Raw genomic sequence first — 18,711 nt, 5'->3', positions numbered from 1 at the left:
TCAAAACTACAATGAGGTATCACCTCACACCAGTCAGAATGGCCATCATTAAAAAGTCTACAAATACTAAGTGCTGGAGAGGGTATAGAGAAAAAAGAATCCTCCTACACTCTTGGTGGGAATGTAAAGTGGTGCAGCCACTATGGAGAACTATGGAGATTCCTTAAAAACTAAAACCATATGATCCTGCAATCCCATTCTTGGGCATATATCTGGAGAAAACTCTCATTCGAAAAGATACATAAACCCCAATGTTCACTGCAGCACTATTTACAAGAGCCAAGACATATAAGCACCCTAAATGTCCATCAGTAGATGAATGGATAAAGAAGATGTGGTGTGTATATACACACACACACACACACACACACACACACACACACACACAATGTAATATTACTCAGCCATAAAAAAAGAATGAAATAATGCCATTTGCAGAAACATGGATAGACCTAGAGATTATCATATTAAGTGAAGTCAGACAGAGAAAGACAAATATGCTCACTTTTAAAGTCATTTTCAATCAGGAAGTTTATTGTGAAAACCCAGTTTACAGATGAAGAATCTATGTGTCACTTCTACACTAAGAAGATTTAGAAAAACTACCACTGATAACAACAATAACAAAAATTATAACATCAATGTAACTTTAATCTGCCCTTTTAAAAGAAAAAGGCTTTATAAAAAAAGTCAATCAATAGAAGTAAAAATTGATCATTTGAACATCATCAAAATTTGACTTTTGCTCTGCGAAAGACTGTAAAGAGGATGAAAAGACAAGCTAAAGACAGGAAGAAAATATATGCAGACCAATATCTGACAAGTGACTAGCATCTAGACTATATAAAGAACCCTCAAAACTCAACAGAAAAAACAAAACCAAAAAACTCAAGGGCCAAGAAACATGGACATTTCACCAAAGAAGATATACATATGGCAAAAAAAGCACATGAGAAGATATTCAATGTCATTAGTCATCAGAAAAACACAAAGTAAGCTACAATGAAATACCACTATATACCTATCACAATGGATAAAATAAAAATACCAAAACCTGACAAGGATAGAGAGAAATTAGATCACTCATACACTACTGGTGGGAATGTAAAATAGTACAGCCTTCTAGAGAACAGTTTGGCAGTTTCATGTAAATAAAAACAAACAACGGCTATATTCATCCATCAGTTGGATTTGGAGGCATTTATCACAGAGAAATGAAAACTTATATTCACCTGAAAAGCCTGTTTATAGCTGCTTTATTCATAACTGCCAAAAACTGAAGATAACCCAAATATCCTTTAATAGAAAAATCGTTAAACTGTAGTACACACATACCACCTACAATAAAAAGGAAAAAACTAGTGATGCAGGCAAACAATTTGGATTAATTTCCAAGGAATCATGCTGAGTGAAAAATCCCAAAGGTTACATACTGTATGATTCCATTTATATAACATTTTTGAAGTGACAAAATTTTAGAAATGGAGAATAGTTTAGTGGGGCAGGTGAAGGGACACCAGGAGGGAGGTGAGTGTGGTTATAAAAGGGCAACGCCAAGAGTTACTTGTGGTGGGACTTCCCTGGTGGCGCAATGGTTAAGAATCTGCCTGCCAATGCAGGAGACACGAGTTCGATCCCTGGTCCGGGAAGATCCCACATGCTGCGGAACAACTAAGCCCGTGCGCCACAACTACTGAGACTGTACTCTAGGGCCCATGAACCACAACTACTGAGCCTGCACACCACAACTACTGAAGCCCGTGTGTCCTACAGCCTGCATGCCACAACTACTGAGCTCAGGCACCTAGAGCTCATGGTCCGCAACAAGAGAAGCCACTGAAATGAGAAGCCCGCGCATCACAACAAAGAGTAGCTCCCGCTCACCACAACTAGAGAAAAGCCCATGCACAGCAACAAAGACCCAACACATGGGCTTTCCTGGTGGCGCAGTGGTTGAGAGTCCGCCTGCCAATGCAGGGGACACGGGTTCATGCCCCGGTCTGGGAGGATTCCACATGCCGCGGAGCGGCTGGGCCCGTGGGCCATGGCCACTGAGCCTGCACATCTGGAACCTGTGCTCCGCAATGGGAGAGGCCACACAGTGAGAGGCTCGTGTACCACACAAACAAAAAAGACCCAACACAGCCAAAAAAAAATTAAAAAAAAAAAAAAAAGAATTACTTGTGGTGATGGAACTATTCTTTATCATGGCTGTGGTGATGGACACATAAAGCTACACATGATATAACTGTATAGAACTAAACACACACCCAGAGAAATGAGGACAGGAAAAACTGGGGAAATCTGAATAAGATCTGTGGGCTGTATCAATGTCAATATCCTTGCTATATGTAATGCTGTAATGATACTATACAGTTTTGCAAGATGTTACCACTGGGGGGAACTGGGTGAAGGGTATATGGAATCTCCATTATTTCTTACAACTGCATGTGAATCTAAATTATCTCTGTATAAATTTCAATTAAAAACAAAAGGCCAGGGCTTCCCTGGTGGCGCAGTGGTTGAGAGCTCGCTTGCCGATGCAGGGGACACGGGTTCGTGCCCCGGTCCGGGAGGATCCCGCGTGCCGCGGAGCGGCTGGGCCCGTGAGCCATGGCCGCTGTGCCTGCGCATCCAGAGCCTGTGCTCCGCAGCGGGAGAGGCCGCAACAGTGAGAGGCCCACGTACCGCAAAAAAAAAAAAAAAAAAAAAAAAAAAAAAAAAAAAAAAAAAAAAGGCCATAGTGTTATGTCAATTATACCTCAAAAAAAAAAATGCAGGGCTTCCCTGGTGGCGCAGTGATTAAGAATCCGCCTGCTGGGGCTTCCCTGGTGGCACAGTGGTTGAGAGTCCACCTGCTGATGCAGGGGACATGGGTTCGTGCCCCGGTCTGGGAGGATCCCACATGCTGTGGAGCTGCTGGGCCTGTGGGCCATGGCTGCTAAGCCTGCGCATCCGGAGCCTGTGCTCCACAACGGGAGAGGCCACAGCAGTGAGAGGCCTACGTACCGCAAAAAAGAAAAAAAAAAAAAAAAAAGAATCCTACTGCCAATGCAGGGGACATGGGTTTGAGTGCTGATCCAGGAAGATCCCACATGTCATGGAGCAACTAAGCCCATGAGCCACAACTACTGAGCCTGCGCTCTAGAGCCCATGAGCCGCAACTACTGAGCCCATGTGACACAACTACTGAAGCCTGCATGCCTAGAGCCCATGCTCCGCAACAAGAGAAGCCTCTGCAATGAGAAGCCCACACACCGCAACGAAGAGTAGCCACCTGCTCACCACAACTAGAAAAACCTGCATGCAGCAACGAAGACCCAATGCAGACAAAAATAAATAAATAAAATAAATAAATTTTTTTTTTAAATGCAGCTAAAAAAATGAAAGGCCATGCTTATCTGGAAACCTTCCTCAATTCTTTCTCCTTTGTTGCCATATGTTTAACTCATCTATAAGAGTGCTGTTTATGTGCAATATGAGCAGGCCTCAGTGTCTGCCCTCAAGTAACTTAAAATCTTGTAAAATAGGACAAGGACCCCCCAAAACATAATAAAAGGTAGAATATTTAGAACATATTAAATGCCCTACAAGAGGCATAACAGATGAATGGATAAACACAATGTGGTATATCCATATAATGGAATATTATTCGGCCATAAAAAAGAATGGCATTCTGATACATGCTGCAACTTGTATAAATTTTGGAAATTTTATGCTAAGTGAAATAAACCAGATACAAAAGCATTATCCCATTTATATGAGATACCTAGAATAGGCAAAGTCACAGAGACACAAAATAGATCAGAGGTTACTAGGGGCCGGGGAGAGAAAGAAATAGGAGTTATTGCTTAATGGTTACTGAATTTCTATTTGGAGTGATTTTAAAAGTTTGAAAATGGAAAAGCAGTAATGTTGCATAATACTGTAAATGTACTTAATACTACTGAATTGTACACTTAAAATTAGTTTAAATATAAATTTTATGTTATATATATTTTACCACAGTAAGAAAAAAATTCATAGCAACTTTATTCATATTAGCCCAAACCTAAAAAGCCCAAGTGTTCCATTCAATAGGAGAGTAGATAAGCAAACTGTGATATATTCATATAATGCATATAATTCAGTGGGGAAAAAAAATGGTACAAAATAGTAATAATGAGGGCTTCCCTGGTGGCACAGTGGTTGACAGTCCGCCTGCCAATGCAGGGGACACAGGTTCGTGCCCTGGTCTGGGAAGATCCCACATGACGTGGAGCAGCTCGGCCTGTGAGCCATGGCCGCTGAGCCTGCGCATCCGGAGCCTGTGCTCCACAAGAGGAGAGGCCACAACAGTGAGAGGCCCGCGTACCGCAAAAAAAAAAAAAAAAAAAAAAAAAAAACACAACTAATAATGAATCTCAGAATAGTACGCTGAGTGAAAGCAGCCTTTCACAAAAGGGTGCAAACTGTATGATTCCAATTATATGAAATAAAATAAGCAAAATTTATCTATGGAGAAATAAATCAGAATAATGGTTGCAGGAGGGGTGCAAAGATTGATGGGGAAAGGAAATGAAAGAACTTTCTGGGGTGACAGAAATGTTGTGCGGGTACTTAGATTACACAGGTAAATGTATTTGTCAAAGCTCATCAAAATGGTGGACTTAAGATTTGTATATTGCACTTATGTGAAAAACAAAAACACCACAAACAATACTGAACTTTACTTAAATTGAACTCTACTTATGTAGGCTAAAGTGCTTAGGACTGAAGTATACTGATATCCACAATGCACTTTAAATTGCAACAAAAAAATATGGATTGAGAGATGAAAAGATTGACAAGTGTGATAAAGCAAATGTATTAAAGTGCTAACAACTGTAAAATATAGGTGGTAGGAACATACTAGGTGTTTACTATATAATTCTTTCAAGTTTTCTGAATGTTTCAAAATATTCATAATAAAATGCTGGGAAAATATACATACCAACAAAACAGTTGTTTCTCTTCTTCTCAAGAACTTGACTTATATTTCTAATACTACAGAGTGAGAATTTATTGTTGTTAAGTTTGTCCCCAGATGTTGCTCTTGCATACATGATGTAATTGCCATTTTCTTTTTGTCCTAAATTCTTAGATTCTCCTGGAGTGCACTCTGTTCCAGAATCATGCTGTCAAAAAGAATATAGAGTTACATAAACAGGAAGTAAAATAAGGTTTTCAGGTCATCTGATTAAATGTAATTTTCTCATCAGAAGAAAAATGGAAGCGTGTGGACTCTCCTTTAGAGTAGATCTTACAATTATTTTAGACTGTGAAAAGGAAGATAATTTGCTCTTTTAGGGGTCACTGTCTCAGAAGGGAAGAAAAAAAATCAGTGAAGGTATAACTGCAATGGATACCTTTTTTATTTTTATTTCTTCTTTTGAAATTTACATAAATCTCTGACACATTCTGCAGTTATTTCTTTTAGTTGGATTCCCAGAGGCAGAGTTACTGAGTTAAAAGGTCAAACATTTTAAAGGCCTGGATACATACTGCCAAACTGCCTGACAAAAGGGCCATATTAATTTACATTACATAACCACATGGATCAAGATTTCAATAGGCAGAAATGGAAAGGAATTGGCTTCCTGGCAGAAGTAAAGTTTTTTAAAATGACTTAATTTGACAGGGAAGAAGAAATAGCACTGGAATTACACTTAGACACAAATTATGGAAAAACCTAAATGCTAAGATAAGGAAATTGTATTAGCAATATCAGCAGGTATTGGAAATTGTGAACAGAAGTGACATGATCAGACCGATTAGAACTATACCTAGGGCTTCCCTGGTGGCGCAGTGGTTAAGAATCCACCTGCCAATGCAAGGGACATGGGTTCAAGCCCTGGCCCGGGAAGATCCCACATGCCGCAGAGGAACTAAGCCTGCGCACCACAACTACTGAGGCCTGTGCTCAAGAGCCCGCAGGCCACAACTACCGAGCCCACGTGCTGCAGCTCCTGAAGCCAGTGCGCCTACAGCCCGTGCTCCTCAACAAGAGAAGCCACTGCAATGAGAAGGCCATGCACTGCAACGAAGAGTAGCCCCCGCTCACCATAACTAGAGAAAGCCCGAGTGCAGCAACGAAGACCCAACACAGCCAAAAATAAAAACAAATAAATTAATCAAAAAAAAAAAAAAAAGAACTATATACACCTAGACAAAGATTCATCTGCTAAGAGTCAATACATTAAAACTTTCATACCGAGAGACAGGAACTTGTCTCATTTATGCTTACAACTCCCCACAACAAAGTTTATAAAGTGGTTAACAGCAGGTATGCAATAAACATTTAGGATAGGATAAATAAATATAAGGGATAGAGTGAACCACTCAGAGAGAAAGTAACATTATCATAATACAGATACATGACAGAAGAGATAAAGACAGATTTTAGATAAAAATGTCAAGGGAGACAGGCTCAGGAGTTCATGGTCTGGCTGATCTCACTATTAAATTACTTAATACATATTTACTAAGTACCTACTATCTATATGTACGGTATCATGAACAACATACACAAAGGGATGAGGTGTATTTGAGCATGACAGAAACATTAGAAGTAGTCTGGTATGATAGGAAAAGATAGCAAGGTAGGCAAAAAAATGTGAACCAATTTATCTGCTCAACAATAAGCAATAATTAATATTACATTAATGTCTTAAAAAACACCTCTCTGGCAACCAGGCAGAAGACAGATTAGATGGGAATTGAAAAGAGAACAGACTAGATATCCTACTCCAAGTATGGCCCACAGACCAGCACCAGCAGCATCCCCTGGGAGTATCTTAGAAAGGCAGACACTCAGGCCCGACCAAAGGCCCACTGAAATGGAATCTATACTGTAAGATCCTCAGTAATTTGTATGCACATTAAACTTTGAGAGGCCCTAGACTAACGAACAGAAGAGTAGTTGGAAGGGTACGAAAATCCCCTGGTAAGGGTTGGATGAAGGTGACTGGGAGAGTCGAGGACATTTAACTGCCCTTGAAAATGCAAATTAACAAGAGTTCTCTGCTCATCTCTAAAATTTCAATTACTCTTTTTAGAACATATCACAAAAGCAGATAAGAGGTAGAGAGATTCAACACATTTTAAATACTTTATCCAAGGGTACTGATTATCTATCCATTTCTGATTGAAATTAGAAGAAGACTTGCAACTTAGTGAGAGGGTACTTATATTTTACAAACTGGGGGAACATTAGATAAGAGCATTTGAGAATTTTAAGCTATGAGATTACAATTGTTTTTCTAAACTCATAAAAATTTCCATTTTTACAAGTGATAAGGTAGAAGTAATGAATTTATATGCAGTTTTCAAATGAAATTTTCCCAAACTTGTTACTTTAGTAAGACACACCAAAATCACAAAGACAGAATATCTTTCAGTATTTTGTATTTCCATGTGTATTAATCTTCAATTCACTTGAAAATCAATACAATGAACTGGGTATTAAATGATAACAAAGAACTGCTCATTTTGTCAGGTATCATAACCACATGGTGGTTATGGAAGAAAATGTCTAATTTTTTATGAGATGCATACTGAAATGTGGAAAGGGGAGTGAATTTGATTCTAACACCTTACGAAGAAAAAGAAAGAAACACAGAAAGGAGATGTGGCAAAATCTTGGTGATCGTTGAATCTGAATCAGAGGTTGGCAAATCACAGCCCACAGCCTGTTTTTATATGGCCTAAGCTAAGAATGGTTTTTCCATGTTTAAAAGATTGTAAAAAGAAAAACAACAACAAAGAAAAATATGCAACAGAGACCAAATATTGTCCCCCACACCTAGAATGTTTACTAGTAGACCAAAGAAAAAGGTTGCTGACCCCTGTGTCCTGGATATGAACGGAAGACTTTGCCGTACTATTTGTCTCTACTTTTATGTATGTTACAAATTTTTCATACCAAAAGATTTTAAAATAACAGTCTCATTCCACAGTAGAGAAAGACAAACTAGTAAACTCCAATAATGCTTTAATAGAAACCAAACAAGAACCCCACAATTTGTTAACATTCAAAATGTACTTTAAGCAATGAAAAGTGATTCTCATTCAATAAATATTTGAATGAATCATGTACCAGGCACTATTCTAAGGTCAGGGGAAACAGAAGTGAATGAAACAGACAAAATTCCTTGCTTTCATAGAATTCTGGCACTGTTGTGCTTATTTTCTTATTTTAATTACAAATATTCTATCTTCCTCCTTTTCAGTATTATGGTCAAGTACATTACTGTGTTCTGACATATAAAAACTAAATATTCATGTGTACTTGTTTTCACTGTAAACAATAACAAAAATTACACAATATGAAAGATTAGTAACTTTTAAAAAATGTAATAATTAAGCAATACTTACTGGAGATCCAAAGTTATGTCCAACTTCATGAGCAAATGTAATGTGAGAGACTTTGGGGGGTACATGAGACCCATAGTTCTGAACAGTAATAATTCCAGTGTTTAAAGACTTCTTCTTACCATCTGAATAAAGCTTACTTTTTTCACATATGCCTCCAGAGCTTCCTAATTCAAAACAAAAGATGGCTAAAATTAGCATCTATTTCCACCCAGATAATTTTCTTATATACGCTATATTAACTTGAAACATTTTATATGTATTTTGAGTCCAAAATTGGTACACATGTATATCAAATACTCAAAAGTTTCTTTGGTCCAAGGTTAGGAAGTCATTTCAAATAAAAGTTTTAATGGCACACATAAATTCCCAGGGTTGAACACAAAGTCCTTATAAAATGTTCCTCTTCATAATCAAAATGTCCCCCAATTTTTCTCCCATTAATTTAGCAAAACAAATATTTAAGAGTCTGTTAAATTTAAATATTTCAGCATTTACACTGGGTCAAATCCTACACCTCTTCATCTTGTAAAAAACAAACAAAAACAAACAAAAAACAACTTATACTTAAGTTAAATGAAAGTTGAACACAATATTCTCAAAGAGATTCTGAGAAAGTCACTGCTACCAATAATAGCAGTGACGCAAAGGAATATGTGATTCACTATTCTGAGAGGCAACATACAATGTATTCTTAAAAAAAGAAAAGAATTAGTGGTCACACAGGCTGGGGGTAGGGGAAACAGAGAGAGACTGATAGAGGTACAAACTTCCAGTTATAAGAAGAATAAGGTCTGAGGATCTAATGTGTAACACATGATGACTTTAGTTGATAACACAGTATTGTATAAATGAAATTTGCCAAGAGAATAGAACTTAAACATTCTCACATACACGAAAAGGAAAAAGGTAAATATGTGAGGTGATGGTTGTATTAATTAACTTGGTAGGGGGAATCCTTTCACAATGTATACAAATATCAAATCACCACACTGTACACTTTAAATATCTTACAATTTTGTCAATTACATATCTCTCAATAAAGCTTAAAAAAAGGAAAAAATATGTCAAGTGGGTTAAAAAAAAGGGAGGAGGGAATGAAGGAGAGAAGGTGGGAAGGGAGAGAAAGCAAATGTGGCAAAATCTTAACTGATTAATCTATCAAGAGTTCACTGTACTACTCTTGCAACCTTCTGGCAAGTTTGAACTTTTTTTCAAAATAGGTTCAAAAAACTGAATTATGATTTTCCAACATGCCTTGAGGATACTTTCAAATTTTAAAAGAAAAATCTTCATTTTTACTTATATGATACATATTAAATAATTTTGTAGTTCACCTGTTCGTTTACAGTTCCTGAACATCAGAGCTTAAGACCGAAATGAAAGTGCTTTCACATCTAAAGACAGTTAATTTAAGAAATTAGAAAAAGAACAACAGCAAATCAGAAACTGGCTGGCCAATCATTGTCTTTATGTACACTAAACTGAGAAGACCACAGTATTTTAAATAACTATTAAAGACTTTCAGTGAGAAGTTCTTTGGTTTACATTAAGATTTAAGAGGTTACTCTATTTAATTATTTTAATTAAAATATCACATGGATTAGGATATTCTGATAACTGATCAAATTATTTCAAATTAGCTTTCTACTACACATAAAGTTACAACAAAGTTATTTTTTTTGTGTGTGGTATGCGGGCCTCTCACTGTTGTGGCCTCTCCCGTTGCGGAGCACAGGCTCCAGACGCGCAGGCCCAGCGGCCATGGCTCACGGCCCCAGCCGCTCCGCGGCATGTGGGATCTTCCCGGACCGGGGCACGAACCCGTGTCCCCTGCATCGGCAGGCGGACTCTCAACCACTGTGCCAGCAGGGAAGCCCACAACAAAGTTATTAAACCATTTTTACAAGTCTAACATTTATAATCTCTGATAAAGTGTATAATAGAAAGCAATTCAAAAAAGATGTACACAAATGGCATGACACTACAATTGCTGCCTTGTTCCTTTTAATATTAGAAAATACATAGCAACAAATCATAAATTTAATGACTATTAGGATACAATTTAAGAAGCAGAAATGATAATGTGCTTTCACAGAAAACTAAGCTGAAAGGCTAACTCATATGCAGATTTTAACCAGCAAAGGACTGAGAACCTCTATATTTAAAACTTACTACATTTTCTACACCAAAAACTGGATAGAAAGAAAACAGCAAATGATTTATGAATATTTAATATATTCTCTTAAGCTACTTCTACTTTTGGAGCTGAGTCCTAAGGACTGTATCACTATTTCTAGAAACTAGAAAAGATAGAAATAAGCGCTCTGTACGTAATAATTACAGTCTATATATTACAGTTTTAAACAAATAGTAAATTAATATCCTGCCTCATCAAAGATCTGTCATATGCAAATTGGTCCAATGCAGTACTGTCAAACTTGAATTAAACATAGAAGACTCCACGCTGCAAATCTTTATCAGTTAAAAAAAAAAAAAACTAAGCAGCATATATTAAAAACTCTGGTTAATATACCTTATGTATTTTTAAGGTCTATCTAATTTAAAGGAAGATCATACATAAACTTGAGTGTACTATTCTGAAATATAGTCTTTATAATTCATATCTTGTTCAACATCTTAACTGCTTTTGGCTTTAATAACTATTGTTTACTTAGAAAGTTTATTATCTGTTACACAGACTAATAGCATATGTTGGAATAATTCAGTTATACAGGAAGAAATAAAATATTATGTCTAATATTATAAGTCATGGTTTAACTTTTTAAATACGCAACCAGTTTTGATATGCCAGAAACTCAATTAATGATATCATAAATACCTATAGCTAAGCCATAACTCAAGTTCGGTAATTGCTTTACATTGTAAATTTAAGATTTTACTACATATAGTCATTACTGAAAAACAGAAATTATGTAATGAGAAGAATAAAATGTTTTTAATTTGAGTCAAAAGCAATTATTGATGGATGGAGGACTCAGTGACCAACAAAGAAGTATGACATTTTTCTATCTACAGGATAGTGTGAAAGCTAGTCACAGAATATCAGTCTTAAACTTTAAAAAAGACTCCCCCAAAAGAAAAAAATTATACAAACTACAGGGTAGTATACTACCTTGACAGAATCCATAAATAAAGTTTTGATGTGAGCAGGCCTAAATATCTAAAACAATAGTATCATGCTGACCATACAATATTAATCTGGGCAGTAATTTTGAAGCTGACATTAGTACCATTCCCAGATAGATTATTAGGAAATGTCTGAGGGAATTTCTTTATCTGTCAAGTCTGGGGAGCAGTACTCACATATAATGGGTAGGGACCAAAGATGTTAAACATCCTGCAAGGGACAATCCAGACCTCTACAAAATGTCAATATTAAGTGCCCTCTATTCTAATGATGTAATATTTTAATGACATAATTCTCCTAGCCTTTTAATTACACTTTTAAACAGGTTAAGAATTCGAGGAATATTAAGGAGATTGGCTCAAGATGGCAGAGTAGAGGACGTGTGCTCACTCCCTCTGGCGTGAGCACTGGAATCACAACTAACTGCTGAACAATCATCAACAGGAAGACACTGGAACTCACCAAAAAAGATACCCCACATCCAAAGACAAAGGAGAAGCCACAATGAGATGGTAGGAGGGGTGCAATCACAATAAAATCAAATGCAGTAACTGCTGGGTGGGTGACTCACAAACTGGAGAACACTTATACCACAGAAGCCCACCCACTGGAGTGAAGGTTCTGAGCACCACATCAGGCTTCCCAACTGGGGGGTCTGACACAACCTGGCGGTCCAGAAGGGAGTGGAGCAATATACTTAAAGTGATGAAAGGGAAGAACATACAACCAAGATTACTCTACCCGGCAAGGATCTTATCCAGATTTGATGGAGAAATCAAAAGCTTTACAGACAAGCAAAAGCTAGACAATTCAGCACCACCAAACCAGCTCTACAACAAATGCTAAAGGAACTTCTCTAAGTGGGAAACACAAGAGAAGAAAAGGACCTAAAAAACAAACCCATAACAATTAAGAAAATGGTAACAGGAACATACATATTGATAATTACCTTAAACATGAATGGATTAAATGCTCCAACCAAAAGACACAGGCTTGCTGAATGGTTACAAAAACAAGACCCAAATATATCTGCGGTCTAGAAGAGACCCACTTCAGACCTAGGGATACATACAGACTCAAAGTGAGGGGATGGAAAAACATATTCCATGCAAATAAAAATCAAAAGAAAGCTGGAGTAGCAATACTCATATCAGATAAAATACACTTTAAAATGAATGTTACAAGAGACAAGGAAGGACACTACATAATAATCAAGGGATCAACCCAAGAAGAAGATATAACAACGATAAATATGTATGCACCCAACATAGGAGCACCTCAATACATAAGGCAACTGCTAACAGCTATAAAACAGGAAATCGACAGTAACACAATAGTGGGGGACTTAAACACCTCACTTACACCAATGGACGGATCATCCAAACAGAAAATTAGTAAGGAAATGCAAGCTTTAAATGACACAATAGACCCAATAGATTTAATTGATATTTATAGGACATTCAATCCGAAAACAGCAGATTACACTTTCTTCTCAAGTGCACATGGAACATTCTCCAGGATAGATCACATCATGGGTCACAAATCAAGCCTCAGTAAATTTAAGAAAACTGAAATCATATCAAGCATCTTTAACCACAATGCTATGAGATTAGAAATCAATTACAGGGAAAATAACCTAAAAAACACAAACACATGGAGGCTAAACAATACATTACTAAATAACCAAGAGATCACTGAAGAAATCAAAGAGGAAATCAAAAAATACCTAGAGACAAATTACAATGAAAACATGACAATCCAAAACCTATGGGATGCAACAAAAGCAGTTCTAAGAGGGAATTTTATAGCAATACAAGCCTACCTCAAGAAACAAGAAAAACCTCAAATAAACAATCTAACCTTAAAACCTAAAGGAACTACAGAAAGAACAAACAAAACCCAAAGTTAGTAGAAGGAAAGAAATCATAAAGATCAGAGCAGAAATAAATGAAATAGAAACAAAGAAAACAATAGCAAAGATCATTAAAACTAAAAGCTGGTTCTTTGAGAAGAGAAACAAAACAGATAAACCTTTAGCCAGACTCATCAAGAAAAAGAGGGAGAGGACTCAAATCAATAAAATTAGAAATGAAAAAGGAGAAGTTACAATACACACCATAGAAATACAAAGCATCCTAAGAGACTACCACAATATGGTAGTCTATGGACAATAAAATGGACAACCTGGAAGAAATAGACAAATTCTTAGAAAAGTGTAACCTTCCAAGACTGAACCAGGAAGAAATAGAAAATATGAACAGACCAATCACAAGTAATGAAATTGAAACTGTGATTTAAAATCTTCCAACAAACAAAAGTTCAGGACCAGACAGACTCACAGGTGAATTCTATCAAACGTTTAGAGAAGAGCGAACACTCATCATTATCAAACTCTCCCAAACACTTCCAGAGGAAGGAACACTCCCAAACTCCTTCTATGAGGCCATCATCACCCAGATACCAAAACCAGACAAAGAAAGAAAATTATAGACCAGTATCACTGAGGAATATAGATGCAAAAATCCTCAACAGAATACTGGCAAACAGAATCCAAAACACATTAAAAGGATCATACACCATGATCAAGTGGGATTTACCCCAGGAATGCAAGGATTTTTCTTTTTTTTTTTTTTTAATTTTGTTTGTTTGTTTGTTTGTTTGTTTGCAGTATGCAGGCCTCTCTCACTGTTGTGGCCTCTCCCATCGCGGAGCACAGGCTCCGGACGCGCAGGCTCAGCGGCCATGGCTCACGGGCCCAGCCGCTCCGCGGCATGTAGGATCTTCCCAGACCGGGGCACGAACCCGTGTCCCCTGCATCGGCAGGCGGACTCTCAACCACTGCGCCACCAGGGAAGCCCAGGATTTTTCAATATATGCAAATCAATCAATGAGATACACCATATAAACGAACTGAAGAATAAAAAGCATATAATCATATCAATAGATGAAGAAAAAGCTTTTGACAAAATTCAACACCCATTTATGATAAAAACTCTCCAGAAAGCGGACAGAGAGGGAAGCTACCTCAAAATAATAAAGGCCATATTTGACAAATCCACAGCAAAAATCATTCTCAATGGTGAAAAACTGAAAGTATTTCCTCTAAGATCAGGCACAAGACAAGGATGTCCACTCTCGCCACTATTATTCAACATAGTTTTGGAAGTCCTAGACATGACAATCAGAGAAGAAAAATAAATAAAAGGAATACAAATTGGAAAAGAAGAAGTAAAGCTGTCACTGTTTGCAGATGACATGATACTGTACATAGAGAATCCTAAAGATACCACCAGAAAATTACTAGAGCTAACCAATGAATTTGGAAACGTAGCAGGACACAAAATTAATGCACAGAAATCTCTTGCATTCCTACACACTAATGATGAAAAATCTAAAAGAGAAATTAAGGAAACACTCTCATTTACCACTGCCAACAAAAAGAATAAAATATCTAGGAATAAACCTACCTAGGGAGACGAAAGACCTGTATGCAGAAAACTATAAGACACTGATGAAAGAAATTAAAGATGATACAAACAGATGGAGAGATATACCATGTTCTTGGATTGGAAGAATCAATATTGTGAAAATGACTATACTACCCAAAGCAATCTACAGATTCAATGCAATCCTTATCAAATTACCAATGGCATTTTTTACAGAACTAGGATAAAATATGTTAAAATCTGTATGGAGACACAAAAGACCCCGAATAGTCAAAGCAGTCTCAAGGGAGAAAAGGGAGCTGGAGGAATCAGACTCCCTGGCTTCAGACTATACTACAAAGCTACAGTAATCAAGACAATATGGTACTGGCACAAAAACAGAAATACAGATCAATGGAAAAGGATAGAAAGCCCAGATACAAACCCACGCACCTACGGTCAACTAATCTATGACAAAGGAGGCAAGGATATACAATGGAGAAAAGACAGCCGCTTCAATAAGTTGTGCTGGGAAAACTGGACAGCTACATGTAAAAGAATGAAATTAGAACACTCCCTAACACCATACACAAAAATAAACTCAAAATGGACCTAAATGTAAGACAGGATACTCTAAAACTCTTAGAGGAAAACATAGGAAGAACACTCTTTGACATAAATCACAGCAAGATCTTTTTTGATCTACCTCCTAGAGTAATGGAAATAAAAATAAACAAATGGGATCTCATGGGACTTAAAAGCTTTTGCAAAGCAAAGGAAACTACAAACAAGATGAAAAGACAACACTCAGAATGGGAGAAAATATTTGCAAATGAACCAAAGGACAAAGGATTAATCTCCAAAATATATAAACAGCTCATGCAGCTCAATATTAAAAAACCAAACAACCCAATCAAAAAATGGGCAGAAGACCTCAATAGACATTTCTCCAAAGATGACATACAGATGGCCAAGAAGAACATGAAAAGCTTCTCAACATCACTAATTATTAGAGAAATGCAAATTAAAACTATAATGAGGTATCACCTCACACCAGTTAGAATGGGCATCATCAGAAAATCTACAAACAACAAATGCTGGAGAGGGTGTGGAGAAAAGGGAACCCTCCTGTACTGTTGGTGGGAATGTAAATTGATACAGCCACTATGGAGAACAGTATGGAGGCTCCTTAAAAAACTAAAAATAGAATTACCATATGACCCAGCAGTCCCACTACTGGGCATATACCCTGAGAAAACCATAATTCAAAAAGAAACATGCACCCCAATGTTCACTGCAGCACTATTTACAATAGCCAGGTCATGGAAGCAACCTAAATGCCCATTGACAGATGAATGGATAAAGAAGATGTGGTACCTATATACAATGGAATATTACTCAGCCATAAAAAGCAACGAAATTGGGTCATTTGTAGAGACGTGGATGGATCTAGAGACTGTCATACAGAGTGAAGTAAGTCAGAAAAACAAATATCGTATATTAACACATATATGTGGAACCTATAAAAATGGTACAGATGAACCGGTTTGCAGGGCAGAAATAGAGACACAGATGTAGAGAACAAACGTATGGACACCAAGGGGATAAAGTGGCAGGGGGTGGTGGTGGGGGTGTGGTGTGATGAATTGGGAAATTGGGATTGACATGTATAAACTAGTATGTATAAAATAGATAACTAATAAGAACCTGCCCTATAAAAAATAAATTTAAAAAAAGAATATCAACTAATTAAAGTAGAAGGAATGATTAAAAAAAAAGAATTCAATAGGCTGTGGGTTATCTTGAGAACCTCATGTTCAGCTCTGCACGTGGTTAAATTCTAATACGTAAAGTCAAACTAAAATTTCTAAATTAAGAAAAACAGAAGAGACAATTTCTACCGAATCAAATGTCTCAAAAAATGTTCTTTACAAATGGTCAGAGGAATACTGAATGGTTCAGGATTAGCTCTGGAGATGAACTCCAGACCTAGCCTTTTTCAGTGACTTGGCAAACTGAGACTATGTTCATTGGGTTAACTGATAACATTAAGAGGGATAACAGATGAGCAGAATGTGCCTTAATAAACCAAAAAATAAAGGCCCCTCAAAAGCAGGTTAGAAAGGTGTAGCAAATGAAGTAGAACAAAGGGATTATCTGATATAAAGAATCTACTTTGTTAAGGAACCAATGTTTCAGTCTCTAAAATAAGAGGCTATTATCTGCTTAACACAGAACTGTGTTTATATAAAGAGAAGTTTAGAGTAATCTTTCTAGATTCATATTCAAGACTATCTTTGTTTTGGAGACCAGACTCCTCCCTTTTTGGGGCTCAAGTGGAAGCCTCCAAGTCATCCCAGCTCACAAGCTGTTTCTATTTATTATGGAGTTGGGGCAGGAGGTACTGTTTTTCTCATTAAGGTAACTGAAGGCAGTACCCAACCACAATAAGAAATTTTAAAAGAACAAATAAAAAGTAGCATAAACAAGACTTAAAGACAAGAAACCTACTATTCAAATGTTTTAACCCTCATTGCTTTTCCCAGCTTAACTGAGTCAGTGAAGAGGACTACAGAGAATTTGAGTAACTATTCTGCAAAAATTAACACAACAGTATCAAAACAAAATCCTTTCCACCACCATATATTTGAATAGTGAAACAGCTGCAGAGTTAAATGATACAACAGAAATTAATTAGGCCAAATAAAAATGAAAAAGATTGAGAAACAGTAACACATCACAAGCTGAACACATCAGCTATAAAATGCTATTTTAAAAAATAGTGTAACAGCAAGCATTACTAATATCTACATGCAGAAACATGAAGTATCAAAGGAAGGGCAAAGACAGAAGAAATTACAACAAAAAATAAACAAGCTGAAGCAAAATGATTTACCTGAATTTACAGAGACAGAACAGACAAGGACCCCGTCTCCTAGTTCCCAAACCAGTGCTCTTCTAATTATGCCTTGACAATTACCCAAAATGATGCTTAAATAATATAGAGTAGTACTATGATATAACTCATCTCTCTTAAGAAAGAAGGAAATAGATTCCATCTCTGCTTAGGTGCAGGAAACATTTCAACTTCTTCTTGGAAATGTCTTAGAAAGATAGAAGTAGGATGTCACATTATAACAATACCTAGTAAAATAACTACCAAATGCACAAAACCTGGAATCAAAAGGTCCAGATTCGAGGTTCTGTAAGATACTGGGTTGTTGACAAAGTCTCTGAATCCAATCCACCTGTATAATGGAGGAAATAACCTACACCTCATAACGGAACTCAATTAATCAGTAAGAGCAAATACATAAAGTTCCTTATAAAAAAAATAAAACGTAGGTCAAATAAACTAAGTTCAGGTAGTCTAAGGGCAAAGGGAAGTGAAGAAGAAAGCTGTCAACGCAGGTATTTTATTCTAGAAAATGTTGTGTCAAAGGAACAAAGATCCCTTCTCTTTGCCACTCTGGCCCCATTCTTCCTGCCGAGCCCCTCCCCCAGAAGCTCTTAGAAAAAGGCTTCTGAGAGCTGGAGTTAGGGGTTTAACACAGAGTAAAGGAAGAGGGCATCAGATGAAGAACACGATGACAAAAATACAAGTAATGTGGCCCATCATTTTCAATCCAGAACTGCTGCATCAATAAAATAAGCAGCATTTCATAAAATAAGTAGTCCAGATATCATAAACAACTAGAAAGAAAAACTCTCCCCCCAAACCCATAACCCCAGTCCAATCATGAG

General features: G+C 37.0%; 1 protein-coding gene across 1 annotated transcript in view; it reads right to left on the bottom strand.

Annotated features, from left to right (window-relative positions):
- Positions 1-18,711, bottom strand: part of ADAM10 (ADAM metallopeptidase domain 10) — a 111,439-nt gene that overhangs the window by 20,598 nt on the left and 72,130 nt on the right. Inside the window, exons 9-10 of the mRNA XM_059056235.2 lie at positions 8,395-8,558; positions 4,973-5,156 (exon numbers count right to left, since the gene is read on the bottom strand). Of these exons, the coding sequence (XP_058912218.1) occupies positions 4,973-5,156; positions 8,395-8,558 (348 nt within the window). The remainder of the gene's footprint in view (positions 1-4,972; positions 5,157-8,394; positions 8,559-18,711) is intronic.

This window comes from Kogia breviceps, chromosome 3 (assembly GCF_026419965.1).
Source record: "Kogia breviceps isolate mKogBre1 chromosome 3, mKogBre1 haplotype 1, whole genome shotgun sequence".
NCBI lineage: Eukaryota > Metazoa > Chordata > Mammalia > Artiodactyla > Physeteridae > Kogia > Kogia breviceps.
Note: the sequence above shows the minus strand (reverse complement) of the source record. Positions and strands in the feature narration are given on the sequence as shown.